The sequence below is a fragment of the Chlorocebus sabaeus genome, chromosome 1 (assembly GCF_047675955.1).
Source record: "Chlorocebus sabaeus isolate Y175 chromosome 1, mChlSab1.0.hap1, whole genome shotgun sequence".
Classification (NCBI taxonomy): domain Eukaryota; kingdom Metazoa; phylum Chordata; class Mammalia; order Primates; family Cercopithecidae; genus Chlorocebus; species Chlorocebus sabaeus.
Window position 1 is genome coordinate 44,768,988 of NC_132904.1, and position 16,750 is coordinate 44,785,737.

The 16,750-nt window shown below is 41.5% G+C and overlaps 1 protein-coding gene across 8 annotated transcripts in view; it reads right to left on the reverse strand.

The window, feature by feature from the left end:
* The window catches only part of NAV2 (neuron navigator 2), a 768,177-nt gene that overhangs the window by 45,278 nt on the left and 706,149 nt on the right, over positions 1-16,750 (reverse strand). For all 8 annotated transcript variants that reach the window (XM_008004421.3, XM_073017808.1, XM_073017805.1 and 5 more), the window contains 6 exons: positions 15,563-15,586; positions 15,374-15,448; positions 6,280-6,363; positions 5,808-5,919; positions 3,678-3,823; positions 717-889 (listed from right to left, as the gene is read on the reverse strand). In XM_008004421.3, coding sequence (XP_008002612.3) covers positions 717-889; positions 3,678-3,823; positions 5,808-5,919; positions 6,280-6,363; positions 15,374-15,448; positions 15,563-15,586 — 614 coding nt within the window. The remainder of the gene's footprint in view (positions 1-716; positions 890-3,677; positions 3,824-5,807; positions 5,920-6,279; positions 6,364-15,373; positions 15,449-15,562; positions 15,587-16,750) is intronic.

The window sequence follows — 16,750 nt, forward strand, 5'->3', positions numbered from 1 at the left end:
CTCCACAGACCTGGCCCCCTGAGAATGAAGAAAGAAGGAACAGGATGGAAAAGGCCCTTCATGCATAGTATTTAACTTGACCCTCCCAAGAATCCAGTGAAGTAGATATAATGAACCCTATTTTTACTAGTGAGGAAACTGAAATTTATACAATCAAACTTCTTTCTCTAACCCTATCTCAGTGGCTGTCCTGACCCTGGCCATGACTTCCCTCTTCTCCCAGGCACTGTCTCATCTCGCTGATAACTTTCCTTGCAGACTACCTGTGCTCTAGTCCTTTAATTCTAGACCTGGTATACCATGGTCTCAAAAGAAATTCAGCCCTACTGGGCAGGGCCAGCCTTTCTTACCGCTGCAGGAAGCAAGCTCCTTATATCAATTTATCTTGTTCAATTTTTAGGGCTAGGATACAAATACAGAAACCAGTATCCCAAATTGACCTTCCATAAAGGTATGGAAACAAAGAGAACTTAAGTAACTTGCTTAAGGCCAACCAGCTAGTTACAGACATTGACATCACCAGAACGAAAACCTAAGTTTCCTTTCTCTTTCAACTTTCCCAGTCCTAAAGCATTGAAAGAACATGCACAGTCCTATTAAAGCAAAGCATAAAGGATCCCAAGGAGCAGATGTGTCATAACAGGACTCCTAGCCATTCCTATTGGAGAGGGTTCTCAGGGGCCAAAGATGTTATCTGACTAGACAGACAGACTTACAGGGAGTTGGAATGAGAATTCCTCAGCAGTGGGGTGGAACCTGTGGACCCGTTGTGTGGTAACTTTGGTGAGGAAGGCAAAGAAGAATCCGTCATCTCCTCAATGTCTGAATGAGAGGACGCAGATTTGGGGGACTTCTTCTTCCCGAAAGCTTGCTTGAAGGAGCTGCGTAACTGAATACATAAGACTGTCAGTCTCGCAACAGGGGCAACCAATGCTTAGGCCTTGGCAAAACAGAGACATGCACACAAAAAAGCGATTAATTCTCCCATGTTTTTTCCCCACCAATGGAAGAAGTTCCCAAGAGCTCTTTTGAATCAGTGCATTAAGGGAAGAAGAGTTATCTGGTGTTGCCAGCTTGAGGGACTGCACCTGTGGGTAACATTCCATGCCTACTCTTGGTTCAAGACTAGATGCCAACAGCAAGACAGAGCCTGGCTCAGCAGATGGATGTTGGGAAGATGAGGTTACACAGCAACAAAGCAGGATGCTCAGACACGGTGAGGGATGCGGATGAGGTTAGTCGTATCAATGGATGGGTTAGCTTGGTATCTGATATTAAAGTCGGTCTTGCTTACCTCATTGACCTGCCAGAGAAAACGCAAGCAAAAATGGGGAAGGGGGAGGAAAAAAGACAATTTTTTAACAGAGAAAGCCAGTGACAGGGAAAGCTTCGGACTTTCAGACACAACAAGGCTAAAAATAAACACCACACACAGGGGAGGTTTCCAGTAGGAGCACAAATCTTTAAAAGCATTGAGGTCATGTTCCTTCCTTCTGAAAGGGAATAGCAGGTTGGGGAGTCCTCTACAATTCCAGTTCTTCCAGTTTTTCCCTGTCTGGCTGAAATGGCTGCCTCCCACATTCCTGTGCTTCTCATTCTCTTCTTTTCTCTTGTCAGTCACCTCTCTGTGCCTTAACTTTTTGGAGAGGATATCTTCTTTTTTGAGCAATTCTAGCTTCACTGTTACACTGGCCCTGGATGGCTGCATAGCTCCTTAAACTATCCACTTAGGAGTTTCTGCTATTTGTGTATATAAGAAGATAATCTAATAAGCAGTAAATTAGCCGTCTCACTTGTTACTCAGAAAATGGTTATTTTAAAGAAATATATTAACCATACGGGAGGAAAAGGAACTAGTATATTACAGTTTCCCCAAATCACGAGATGGACCTGAAAATTCTTTTCCCCCTCCTCTGTTGCAGGAAATGGAGACCTAAACATTTTAATGAGAACATAAAGAATTAAAATGCAATGTCCTTTCTGAACGCCATAATCAGATTTTTCTAGGCCAAAAACTAATGTTTCATCTTGAAAAAAGCCCTTTTAAAAGTAATTTCCTTTTCCTAAGGTCTTTTTTCCTTGTGAAAATATATTCCAGTGGTTTTCTTAGCCATTGAAAAATTCAGAAAACAGGTCATTCTAAAAATTGATGAGATTTTTCTCCCATCAACAGGTTTCACCTATAATAAACCGCATGTCCAGCTTGTAGGCAAATCTAGATCCATTTCTCTCCCATTTCCTACTTCTGATCATATTTCCAGAGAGCAGTCACAGAAACAGAAGGATTAGGGACACAAGCCATCAACTGAAATCCTTGCCTCTACCTCTGGTGAAAAGCCAGGTGGAAGAGGAGATTACGAAGATCAGACAGAGTTAAGCTTTGGGATTAGCCGAGGATGCCAATTATCCATTTTCCCTGATTTGACTGATAACCAGGAGTTGTCTTAAAGCAACATAAGCAAGCTTTATTTCTTGAAGAAAATGGAATAACCACTATTTTTCACAGAAAATATCTCTCTTGTCACTTTGAAAATCAAAGCAGACCATGTTTATCAATTGCATATTAGAGACAGCAATATGAATAAATTCTATCTGTGTTTAGTCATAACTAATAAGTTGACTAAAAGCCATTAGTAACTTAAACAAGAAAATTTACTCAGAATAATGAAAGGGTCACACTAAACTGGCTTTTTAGCTTGCTTCCAATGCAAGTCATTGACAACCAAAATTACTAAATCCCTGACATCTGTATCACCAGACCTCGCCACCCATCCAAGATAACACAAAATGAGTGAGAAGTGTACGGAATGAATGAGGACACCGAAGCTACTAGTGAAACAGGATGCTGTCAGCACAAATGGGGACCAGGGGCCACTGGTCAACTCTAGATCAACTTGGGATATTCTTGTACTGAAGATAAGGGATAGCAAATCTCAGTCAGAGTTCTGTAGCCTTAAAAGAAGAACTAAAAAACTGGATGGAGACTAGGGGGTGGAATTTTTCCAGGAGAGTGGAAAAAAACCACTCAAGGCACCACTGTACAGAAATTCAAATAACTCATTGGGATTATGAATACATGGAGAAACACTATAATAGAGACTGATTCTATAACTTGCTATTTGAGGTACAACCCCTGATTTAGAACTACTTGCTAACTTCTAACACTGACATTAGTAAACTTTTCTTTATAGGACATGGTCAAAAAGCTTTCAAAGAGAGGGTTGGTTTGATACTATCCCTTGGCATTTTTGTAAATAAATAGATAAAGACTTACGGCTAAAGATGGGATAACTAGCAATATGCTTAAAAAAATATTTTGGACCTATGAAGAAACCATTTAAGAATAACTTTGCTGTAGTACCTGAAACTTTGTGGCCAACATATAATGAGGAGGAAATGACACATACATGAAATGAAAGATGAGTACTTTATGAAAAGTCTCATGAAAGAGAAAAAAAAAATACAAGGTGGTAGGGATGTTATAGACGCTAGTGTTTTGCTGAGTATAATACTGATTTTAGTAAAAACCCATCCACAAAGCATTTCCTGGGATCTACTCCCAAAGGGCTATGTTCCACAGATAGTAGCTGGGCTGGACTTTATCTAGGGGGGATGCAGCAGCCAGTTCTGCAACTGACTCTGTCCGTCAGTCCCCAGGAGAGTGGGTGTGCACTCACCCAGTTCTTCCTCTTCTTCTTCTTTGAGTCACTCTCTATGTTGCTGCCCACGCTGGAGTGGCTGGTGGCGCTGTTGATGCTGGAGACGCTGTCTGAGGAGTGCTGCCTGCGGATGCGGAGGTCTGCAGACTGGGCAGTGCCATTTCCTGGAGACCAAGGCAGGGTGTATCAGCGGCTGCCAATCTGAGCCCTATTCTTTATCTCAGGATTTTGCCCTTTAAGCAAAACCCACCCACCTGAGGACTACTAGGTGTTTTCCACATAGACATCAACTCTGTTCCCTACAGTTGTTTCTAAGATCCTTGAATAGGTGAGTGCATTGCCCTCTTTGGTCAGTTAAATGAGGTCTATCTCTCCCCACTTTACAAAACAGAAGTCAAGGCAGGTGTAGGGAGAATTTCCCCAACACCAGCTCTTAAGCTTTAGATAGGTGTGGAAACGTGCTTATGAACTGAGCAGTCGGCACCTTCATTGCTAGCCCCCTCCCTCTCCTGCTCTCTGGGATCCTGTCACAGCGGCCTTCTTGCAGCCCTTTGGAAGTGCTATGCCTGCCTCATCTAGGGCCCTTCCACGTGGGTATTCTTTTTCCTTGACTCTGTCTGGATATTCCTCCATCTGGAAATTCTTTTTCCTTGACTCTGTCCAGCCAACTGATTTGTAAATCCTTCCCCTTTCTAAAGCTATTATCACTTTTTCAGGAGGCCTAATACACAAAACAACACAGACATTGAAAATGTACGATATCTGACATAAAGTCTGCAGATAGTTTTTCTCATGAGGAGAGAACTAAAGGCTGGTCTTTGAGAACACTGGTTGTAGGGGCAAACCGACTCATCAGGTTCTAGCCCCACTTCAGTTTCTCCCTAATCCCTGACCTCAAAAAATGACTCTAGGCCAGGTGTAGTGGCTCATGCCTATAATCCCAGAACTTTAGGAAGCCAAAGCAGGCAGATCACTTGACGTCAGAAGTTCGAGACCAGCCTGGCCAACATGGTGAAACCCTATCTCTACTAAAAATACAAAAACCAGCCAGGCGTGGTGGCGCATGCCTGTAGTCCCAGCTACTCACAGGAGGCTGAGGCAGGAGAATCACTTGAACGCGGGAGGCAGAGGTTACAGTGAGCAGAGATCACGCCACTGTACTCCAGCCTGGGCAACAGAGTGAGACTCCATTTCAAGAAAAGAAAAAGAAAGTGACTCTCATCTATGAACACTAGTGTCCTCATCAGAACAATGAGGGAAGAACGGAATCACACTCACAAGATTGTTGTAGAAAGAAAACCAGATAATGAAATCACTGAAACACTTAGCACTGCACATAGTAAGTGTTCCATAAATCCTAGCTCTCCATATTACTTCTATGATTACTATTACTGTTAACATTATTATTATGAGAGCTAACTCACCTGCACTCCTACATTACCCCAAGATACACAAGGACAAAAATAATTCGCTTAGAAACGTTTTCCTGGGCTGGGCGTGGTGGCTCATGCTTGTAATCCCAGCACTTTGGGAGGCCGAGGTGGGTTGATCCCTTGAGGCCAGGAGTTCAAGACCAGCCCAGCCAATATGGCAAGACCTGTCTCTACTAAGAATACATAAATTAGCCAGGCATGGTGGCACATGTCTGTAATCCCAGTAACTTGGTAGGCTGAGGCAAGAGAATTGCTTGAACCTGGGAAGCAGAGGTTGCAGTACGCCAAGATTGCACCGCTGCGCTTCAGCCTGGGTGACAGAGCAAGACTCTGTCTCAGAAAAAAAAAAAAAGAAATCTTTTCTTGGGCAAATAAGGCAGGAACTCAGTTCAGCTTACCCCATATATCAGCATGTAAATATTAAAGTGCTAGTGAAATTAAGGGTTGTAAAACACTTTAACGCTCTGCCAATAGAAACATGTTTTCTTCCATTTTTCAGATATATCAGAGAAGAGGATGAACTACCATAGCCATCTTCATAGAGGCCAGAAGTGACTTGATTAAAGGTGTTTGCCTTCCAGGTCCTGCCCGCCTGATATGGAGCTAAATTATGCAGACACTGTCTTCCAGTAAGGAGGTTGCATCATAAGATATCAGGGGAGGGCGCCTAAGGGCAGGCAGATCTTCTGGCTAAAGGCTGTTTCCCTTATTTTACCTTTGCAGTTGAGCTCAGGTGTGTTAATTACTCCATTAATGGCAGCCTGGGCAGCTGCGTTCTGTTTCTTTAGCAGCTCAATGGTTTTTCTTAACTCATTCAGTTCTGAATCCTAGGGAACAGAAAAAATTATCGGTCAGTCAAAAATAATTCTGTACAGAGTTCAACTGAAGTACAACTTAGCTTCAACACAGGAGGGGAGGGAATGGAGTAGCTCAACAAAACCTTTCAGATGGATCAACATGCATGAACAAACACATAAGAAGAGGATTATAACTACAAGATCTATCACTGATGCCATTATCACTCAATCTGTCATATTTTCACTCAACAGCTTGGACTCCTTACAATTAAACTTTAACAGTTTAAGAAGTACATTAACATCCATACAATGATCTGAAATGAAAGAACAGTATTTTCAAGTATGTTGTTAACTCCAAGTAGGGAAGGTAAAAGTATCCTTCTGCCTTACCTTCTGCTCGGCTGTCATGGTCAGACTCTGGAGCCTGATTGTCATGTTACCAAGACTCTGTTCAAAGGCTGCCACAAGGTGAGCCTGGAGGGGAAGACACAGTCTCAGTTATACTACCTTGCAAGGCAAGAGTGCTTAGAAGGTGCCTGGCTCTTAAAGATGAAAATCCTGTGGGTCCACTTGATCTAGGCTACTTCTTCAGCCTCCTCTTGAATCCCACTCCTCACCACTCTTTGGGATCCAGTCACTTCAGTCTTCTACTTGCTCAAACACCCCGTGCTCCTTCCCAACTTAGGGCCCTTGTACATCTTTTCCCGTCTACCTGAAATGCTCTTCCTCTCAATCCTTTCTCCCATTCCTTGCCTAATAATTTTTACCTGTCTGTCTAAAAAGTTCTCGGCTTGTAGCTTCAAGACACCCTCATATGCACTCTCACAAGCAAATTGTACTTCGGATACATACTTTGAGATATCACAATTAAAAATACATGCAGTCTTGTAATTGGTAATGTATGTCTGCCTTCTGTACTACAATGGAGGATGATCTTCTGTTCACCAAGTGCTAAGCTCACAGTAGAGGCTCATATTAAGCATGTTAGTAGAATGAACAAACAAAATGGTTGGCATAGTTTGCTTGTTATAATCCTGGTTAATAAAAAGCCACTGAAAGGCCCATCTGCTACCTCCTTGGAGAAATGTTTCCCAGTTCCTCCAGGACATTACCACTTTCCCACAGGCTTTCATGTAGTTTTATATACTTCTGTTAGAATATGACATAAGATGTACCATTACATCTTAGAAATAATTTCTAAGAATTTTTAAAAATGCTTCCAGTTATAAGTAAAATAGCATCTAATTTTCAGAGATGTTAAAATGCAAAAAAAAAAAAAGAATAAGTTTACGATTTGGGAAATGTGGCATTTTCCTGACTGCCACTTCCTCTGCAACTCTCTTCAAGGGTAAGAGGTAACTTTGTGCCCCAACACTAAGCTTTTGCCTGTGACACAGAGTAGTAGGTGATATATTAGTTGATTGAATGAGAATCCTGATAATGTTATTAAAACCAAAAATACAGAATGGAGCTGTTTCAAACAGTCATGCTAAGAAATTTACAGTAATAGACTGAAGAATCCATTAGGCAGCTAGGATCTTCTAATCTCCAATCTCTACTTGTATAATGGAATAGTGGCATGTCCAAGAGTGAGAGGCATTTGGGCAGCAGATGAGAAGGATCACCAGATAGTGCACTTGATGAGGGCTGACACCATGTCTATCTTGCTCCTTACTGTATCCACACTGCTGGTACAAAAACAGCCACTCAATCATGTATGTTGGATGAGTGATTAAAGGACTGAAAAGAAAAGCACTTAGATGAAGGAGGAAGTGTAGTACAGGGGAAGGGAACAGGATTTAGAGTTAGAGGTCTTCAGCTCTCCCTGTAGTTCCTTCTGAATACCCATAACACTGAGCAAATCACCTAATCCTACTAGCCTCAGCTTCATCTATGAAATGGTACCAATATCTATTTTCCCCCCAGGGTTATTTTCACCTAAATGAAACAAGACCGGTGAAAATGGTCTATGAACTGTTCAGGTAGTGCAAAACACAGGAACGCATGGACACTTGTGGGGAAATAAGGAGGTTTGGGAAGGAGGTTTGGGAATGAGAAAGTGACAAACTATGAGAGGAGTGAGAGTACCTGAGAACACAGGAGTAGAGACGGGGAGTAGAAACAGTGGGCTACAAGAGGGATGAGAAAGGCAGAGGATGCATGGGAGAGGTGAAATTTGATCATGCTGTGAAATCTGAGAGGAGGAGATGACTGACGCACACAGTGAGGTATCAACGCTGGATACGCATCAAGGGCGAGTGGGAAGACGCTATTGCTGTGCACTCTGAGGAAGCACAGTGACATTTCAATCTAAGGAAAGATGTGAGGCGTAAAGAGAGGCCTGTTACTAGACTTCATCAAAGAGTAATGGCGGAGACTAAGACATCTCTAGAATCAACTGCTGGCAGGGAGCATTTCTATTTGTAGCAGAAATGTTAAGTGGAATAGTTAGCTTCTCTCTGATTGCACTCCCTCTCTCTATTAAAAATGGAGACAGGCCAGGCATGGTGGCTCACGCCTGTAATCCCAGCACTTTGTGAGGCCAAGGCGGGCGGATCCTGAGGTCAGGAAATTGAGACTATCCTGGCTAACATGGTGAAACCCCGTCTCTACTAAAAATACAAAAAAAAAAAAAAAAAAAAAATTAAAAAAAGAAAAGAAACTAGCTGGGCATGGCGGTGGGCGCCTGTAGTCCCAGCTACTTGGGAGGCTGAGACAGGAGAATGGCGTGAACCCCAGAGGCGGAGCTCGCAGTTAACTGAGATCGCACCACTGCACTCCAGCCTGGGCGACAGAGCGAGATGAGACTCTGTCTCAAAAAACAAAACAGAACAAAACAAAAAACAAAAACATGGAGACAGTGCCTCTGCACTGTAAAATAAAGAGATATGCTTTACTTTGCCCTGGAAAGTGTGGCAAAACCAAGCCAATCAATTTAAGACAGTCACATAGTTGACAAAGGAAACAGGCCAGGGCCTCGATGTCTAAAAGAACATTTGCTAACCTCATATTGCAAATGAATGACAAAGCTAAGTGTAAATGACTGGATTTCCATTGATTTCAGTTCTGCATCTGATTGTCATCCATGACTCCAGTTATGGGCATTCCTATTGTAAAAAGGCTAAATGCCCCAATAATAATAATAATAATAATAAAAGCAGAGTTGCAATCCTAGTCTCTGATAAAACAGACTTTAAACCAACAAAGATCAAAAGAGACAAGGCCATTACATAATGGTAAAGAGATCAATGCAACAAGAAGAGCTCACTATCCTAAATATATATGCACCCAATACAGGAGCACCAGATTCACAAAGCAAGTCTGTAGAGACCTACAAAGAGACTTAGACTCCTATACAATAATAGTGGGAGACTTTAATACCTCACTGTCAATATAAGACAGATCAACGAAACAGAAAATTAACAAGGATATCCAGGACTTGAGCTCAATTCTGGACCAAGCAGACCTAATAGACATCTACAGAATTCTCCACCCCACATCAACAGAAAATACATTCTTCTCAGCACCACATTGCACTTATTCTAAAATTGACCACATAATGGGAAGTAAAACACTCCTCAGCAAATGCAAAAGAACAGAAATCATAACAAACAGTCTCTCAGACCACAGTGCAATCAAATTAGAACTCAGGAATAAGAAACTCACTCAAAACCACACAACTACATGGAAACTGAACAACCTGCTCCTGAATGACTACTGGGTACATAAAGAAATTAAGGCAGAAATAAAGATGTTCTTTGAAACCAATGAGAACAAAGACACAACATACTAGAATATCTGGGACACATTTAAAGCAGTATGTAGAGGGAAATTTATAGCACTAAATGCCCACAAGACAAAGCAGGAAATATCTAAAATTGACACCCTAACATTACAATTGAAAGAACTAGAGAAGCAAGAGCAAACACATTCAAAAGCTAGCAGAAGGCAAGAAATAACTACAATCAGAGCAGAACTGAAGGAGATAGAGACACAAAAAACCCTTCAAAAAAATCAATGAATCCAGGAGCTGGGTTTTTGAAAAGATCAATGAAATAGATAGTTCACTAGCCAGATTAATAAAGAAGAAAAGAGAGAAGAATCAAATAAGATGCAATAAGAAATGATAAGGGGATATCACCACTGAACCCACAGAAATACAAACTACCATCAGAGAATACTATAAATACCTCTACATAAACTAGAAAATCTAGAAGAAATGGATAAATTCCTGGACACATACACCCTCCCAAGACTAAACCAGGAAGAAGTTGAATCCCTGAATAGACCAATAAGAAGTTCTGCCATTAAGGCAGCAATTAATAGCCTACCAACCAAAAAAAAGTCCAGAACTAGATGGCTTCACAGTCAAATTTTACCAGAGGTACAAAGAGGATCTGGTACCATTCCTTCCGAAACTATTCCAAATAACAGAAAAAGAGGGAATCCTCCCTAACTCATTTTATGAGGTCAGCATCATCCTGATACCAAAATCTGGCAGAAACAAAACAAAAAAAGAAAATTTCAGGCCAATATCCTTGATGAACATCAATGTGAAAATCCTCAGTAACATATTGGCAAACCGAATCCAGCAGCACATCAAAAAGCTTATCCACCACGATCAAGTTGGCTTCATCCCTAGAACGCAAGGCTGGTTCAACACACGCAAATCAATAAACGTAATCCATCACATAAACAGAACCAATGACAAAAACCACACGATTATCTCAATAGATGCAGAATAAGCCCTTGACAAAATTCAACAGCCCTTCATGCTAAAAACTCTTAATAAACAAGGTATTGATGGAATTTATCTGAAAATAATAAGAGCTATTTATGACAAACCCACAGCCAATATCATACTGAATGGGCAAAAACTGGCACAAGACAAAGATGCCCTCTCTCACCACTCCTATTCAACACAGTATTGGAAGTTCTGGCCAAGGCAATCAGGCAAGAGAAGAAAATAAAGGGTATTCAATCGGGAAAAGAGGAAGTCAAATTGTCTCTGTTTGCAGAAGACATGATTGTATATTTAGAAAACCAGATCATCTCAGCCCAAAATCTTCTTAACCTGATCAGCAGCTTCAGCAAAGTCTCAGGATACAAAATTAATGTGCAAAAATCACAAGTATTCCTATACACAGACAAACAGAGAGCCAAATCATGAGTGAACTCCCATTCACAATTGCTACAAAGAGAATAAAATACCTAGGAATACAATTTACAAGGGATGAGAAGGATCTCTTCAAGGAGAACTACAAATCACTGCTCAAGGAAATAAAAGAGGACACAAACAAATGGAAAAACATTCCATGCTCATGGATAGGAAGAATCACTATCATGAAAATGGCCATACTGCCCAAAGTAATTTATAGATTCAATGTTATCCCCATCAAGCTACCAACAACTTTCTTCACAGAATTGTAAAAAAAACTACTTTAAATTTCATATGGAACCAAAAAAGAGCCTGCATAGCCAAGACAATCTTAAGCAAAAAGAACAAAGCTGGAGGCATTACACTGACTTCAAACTATACTACAAGGCTACAGCAACAAAAACAGCATGCTACTGGTACCAAAACAGATATACAGACCAATGGGACAGAACAGAGGCCTCAGAAATAATGCACACATCTACAACAATCTGATCTTTGACAAAACCTGACAAAAACAGGCAATTGGGAAAGGATTCCCTATTTAACAAATGGTGTTGGGAAAACTGGCTAGCCATATGAAGAAAGCTGAAACTGGATCCCTTCCTTACACCTCATACAAAAATTAACTCAAGATAGATTAAAGAATTAAACCTAAAATCTAAAACCATAAAAACCTTAGAAGAAAACCTACCCAGTATCATTCAGGACATAGGCATGGGCAAAGACTTCATGACTAAAACATCAAAAGCAATGGCAACAAAAGCCAAAATAAACAAAAGGGATCTAATTAAAGAGCTTCTGCACAGCAAAAGAAACTATAATCAGAGAGAACAGGCAACCTACAGAATGGAAGAAAATTTTTGCAATCTATCCATCTGACAAAGGGATAATATCCAGAACTTAAACAATTTACAAAGAACTTAAACAAATTTACAAGAAAAAACAAACAACTCCATCAAAAAGTGGGCAAAGGATATGAACAGAAACTTCTCAAAAGAAGACACGCAGCCAACAAACATATGGAGAAACGCAAATCAAAACCACATGAGATATCATCTCATGTCAGTTAGAATGGCAGTCACTAAAAAGTCAGGAAACAACAGATGCTGGAGAGGATGTGGAGAAATAGGAACGCTTTTATACTGTTGGTGAGAGTGTAAATTAGTTCAACCATTATGTAAGAGAGTATGGCAATTCCTCAAGTATCTAGAACTAGAAATACCATTTGACTCAGTGATCCCATTACTGGGTATATACCCAAAGGATTTTAAATCATTTTACTAAAGACACATGCACATGTATGTTTACTGTGGCACTGTTCACAATAGTAAAAACTTGGAACCAACCCAAATGTCCATTAATGATAAAGTGGATAAAGAAATGTGGCACATATACACCATGGAATACTATGTAGTCATAAAAAAGGATGAGTTCGTGTCCTTTTCAGGGACATGGATGAAGCTGGAAACCATCATTCTCAGCAAACTAACACAAGAACAGAAAACCAAACACTGGATGTTCTCATTCATAAGTGGGAGTTGAACAATGAGAACACATGGATACATGGAGGGGAACATCACACACCAGGGCCTGACAGGGGGTTGGGGCGGGGACCTAGCGGAGGGATAGTATTAGGAGAAATACCTAATATAGATGACGGGTTGATGGGTGCAGTAAACCATCATGGCACGTGTATATCTATGTAACAAGCCTGCACATTCTGCACATGTATCCCAGAACTTAAAGTATAATAAAAAAAATTTTTTTTAAAACCTGACTCCATGAAGACTGCTATTGAGAAGGTGTTTTTGCAAGCTTAAAAAGAAAACACGTTTGCTCTGGAGATCCAGAGGATCCCATTTTTCTGTTAAGCAAAAGGGTTGCCTTTGTGTCATTAGCACAACTATGAAAATACAAGCTGTGGAGGCAGTTCCAAGCCTGGTTCAGAGCCACACACAACAGCCTACTCATCAAGTGCCATGCTCACATTCCCAGGGAAAACAAACACAAGTGGTATAAAAACACTCAGAGAAGGTGGCTTTGAGTAGTTTGTCCTAGAAAAACAAACACAGCTTGGTTTGCGAGAAAGATAGCAGACAATAAAACATGTTCACCCTTCCAGCAGTGTGCGGTAAGACTAAATATTTACTCTAAAACAATACTGGATTCAGTGCCTTTTATGAGGAACAAAACACTCTTCTGGAATAATATAAGGGATCTCACTCTGACTCTTCTAGAACAGAAAGCAGAGTTCCAAACGGCCCAAGGCGAGGCTCCTGTGGCAGCACGAGGTCACCGGAGCGATTAACCCAAGTTCACTGGAAAGTAAGTTAACTACTATTTGTTGACTAGTAAAGGCAACAATTGGCATCTGTAACTCTTAAACTAGGAAAGTAGCTCAGAACCACTGTGGATTCACAGGGTTTGCTGTCAGACCACACATTTGGATTACGCCCAGAAGACCCTGACTTGCTGGGTCTAGAGTTTGTTCGGGATCCAAATCTACACATCTGGTTATCCAGATGAAGAATCTGTCCATGGAATAGAACCTACCTATAGAATACTGTTTTTCTGAATAGGGCCTACACCTCAGAATTAAGTTCTCACGTCAGTTTTTAAAGTTCTAAAGCATTACTGATGGTAGAAGAGGTAAAGAAAATAAAAGGTTACGAAACACATTGTGGTCTCGCATGTTAGGGTTTTTTCTTTAAAAAATCAAAGATTTCCAGAAAAAAAAGAGAACTTGGGAGACTACATATTAATGGGGGCAGCTACCAGTTACTGAGCTGATAACTAAGGTCAAGCACTGTACTAGGTATGCCACACGCCACCCTTAAAGAGAAATGGTTCCCCTGAGTAAACTAAGGTTCCAGCTGGGAATACCATGGCAAAAACTCCAGGCGAATGACTAATGTGGGAGACTGACTCAGTTTCCTAGTTGAAGGAAGACAGCCTTTTGAAGTTGGTTTCCATTTTAATGGCATGCTGTGGTCAGACAGGTTACTTTCTGTCTGGCTTGAACACATTTATCAATGGGCTCAGACTGTGCGGTGAACTCCTGGGCAGCAAGCCTTGCCTCAGAAGCACCTTAGTATCTTTCGATACCTCAGGCTCTGCCTTCTGAGCTTCAGCCTTCACCTGATCACAGCTGTGCATCAGAGCTCCTATACAGACAGGGCTGATGGGGATGGAGGATGGAGCACCTCTGCCGCCTCTACTCTGATCCTCTGTCTAAAGTGCAAACCAGCCCACCCACTGATTACTTAAAACTCACTGAGAGGTCTCTACTAACTTCAGGAGGAAGCCCGGATGCTCACCCCAACAGCTCAGACACTGTGATCTGACCCTTGGCTTTCTTCGATGCCTTCTTCCTCCCTACTTGTGTCCCCTCTCCACCCTTACCTCTCCTCCACATCCAAGCCATAGACACTCATTACACCAACCTACTGAGAGTTTGAAATACACCAAGATCTTTCTCCTTAACCTTTGTGCAAATTATTCTCTTTGGTTAGAATGCTGTCATCCCTATGCATTCTCCCCTACATAGCATCCATCAGATGTCACGTCCTCCAGGAAGTCCTTCCTGTCCCCCTTTAAAAAAATTTTTTTTTCTTATTTTCAATATCTGATGAGCTGTCCCCTTTTTCATCCCTCACCAAGAGTGAGCTAGGTGCTCCCCCTAGATATTCCCACTATCACCTCCTCCCTTTATCTTAACAGTTATCATGTTATAGCAAAATTGTTTGTTTTGTTTCTCTGCTGTCCCAGAGACTGAATGTTAAGATGTCAGTCACTGTGCTTGCTCTGCTGTTGAACCCATGGTGCCCGGGGCATAGCTGGCACTCAAACAGTTGTTGAGTTGAATGCTGGTTGGCAGCATCTCCTAAACACATAATTGTGTGTATTACAATGACAGAGCAGCTACCTACATATTGGGAAGCCCTACATTTCTTTTCTTCCCGCTTCTTTCCTTTTTGCTTTTTTTCCCACCCTTGAAATCAAAATTTTCAGAAAGAGGAAGAGAAATTAACATTTTAATAAGCACTTTGTATACTGCAAGCATTGACCATGGGACAATACTGAGAGGTAAATACTATCAACTTCGTTACACAGATGAGGACATGCAGGCTGAGATTCAAGAACTTACCCAAAGTCACAGAGCCAGTAAGTGTCCAAACTGACATTCACACCCATGATGCTAAAACCTGTGTCTTTTTCTTTATAATGTGCTACTTCTATTTGTTCAGCACAGGAGGACTTGAGGCTGTTCAGAAGGCAAGGATGGTGCTTCCTGTCCTGATGCTACTGCCCTATGTCTGTACTTACATTTGCTGTCAGCTGGGTGGTCAAAGCTGAAACTTTCTCCTGGGAGGCATCCAGTTCCCGCCGCAGTTTGCGAATCTGAAGATGGCAAGGGAGAGGGTTACATGCTTTGGGAGTCCATTTCCAAGGTGAGCAGGGTCAAATGACTGACAATAGTTAAAGAGGAAGTCCAACCAGAAAGCTGTTCCTTACCTCTGACTGGCATTTTTCTTCTGGCTGCAAAGAAAACATAAAGGAAATTAGACCAGTTAAGGAACAAAGAATAGTGATGTCCAGCCCATTGGGAACACCATATTCAGATAGTCGCAGCCGTCTGGAAGATTTATTCATCTCTTTTCTGGTGTATTTCTCTGGAAAAACTGGTTCAATTAAATGGACCCATCAGAAAGGCCAAATACAAATAGCTTATGATTTTTAAAAATTAGGAAGAATTAGTTGTGAGGTTGTGAGGAGCCACCCTGCTCCCCAGGGGATGGTGATAGGTAAGGTGCTCAGGAGAAGATATGTGAGGAGAAGGCCATGAGTCAGATTTAGTAAATAAAAATATAGGAGGCCTAGTTAAATTTGAATAGCTTAAAAAAAAAAAAAAAATCTAGGGCTGGGCACAGTAGCTCATACCTGACATCCCAGTACTTTGGGAGGCTGAGGTTGGTGGATCACTTGAGGTCAGGAGTTGAAGACCAGCCTGGCCAATATGGTGAAACCCATCTCTACTAAAAACACACACAAAAAATTAGCCGGGTGTGATGGCATGCACCCATAATCCCAGCTACTTGGGAGGCTGAGGCAGGAGAATGGCTTGAACCCAGGAGGTGGAGATTGCAGAGAGCTGAGATCTCACTGCTGCACTCTGGCCTGGGCAACAGAGGCTCCCGTCTCAAAAAATAAAATAAAATAAAATATAAAATAAAATAAAGGGTCTAATATGTCCCATGCAATATTAGGGACATATTTATACTAAAAAAATTTAATTGTTAATCTAAATTTCATATTGAGTGCTTTGTATTTTCTCTGGCAACTCTGGCAACTTTAGATAAAGGATCAGAGTAGAGGCAGAGGTGCTCCATCCTCCATCCCCATCAGCCCTGTCTGTATAGGAGCTCTGATGCACAGCTGTGATCAGGTGAAGGCTGAAGCTCAAAAGGCAGAGCCCGAGGTATCAAAAGGTACTAAGGTGCTTCTGAGGCAAGGCTTGCTGCCCAGGAGTTCACCACCTAGTCTGAGCCCATTGATAAATGTGTTCAAGCCAGACAGAAAGCAACCTGTCTGACCACAGCATGCCATTAAAATGGAAATCAACTTCAAAAGGCTGTCTTCCTTCAACTAGGAAACTGAGTCAGTCTCTCACATTAGTCATTCGCCTGGAGTTTTTGTCATGGT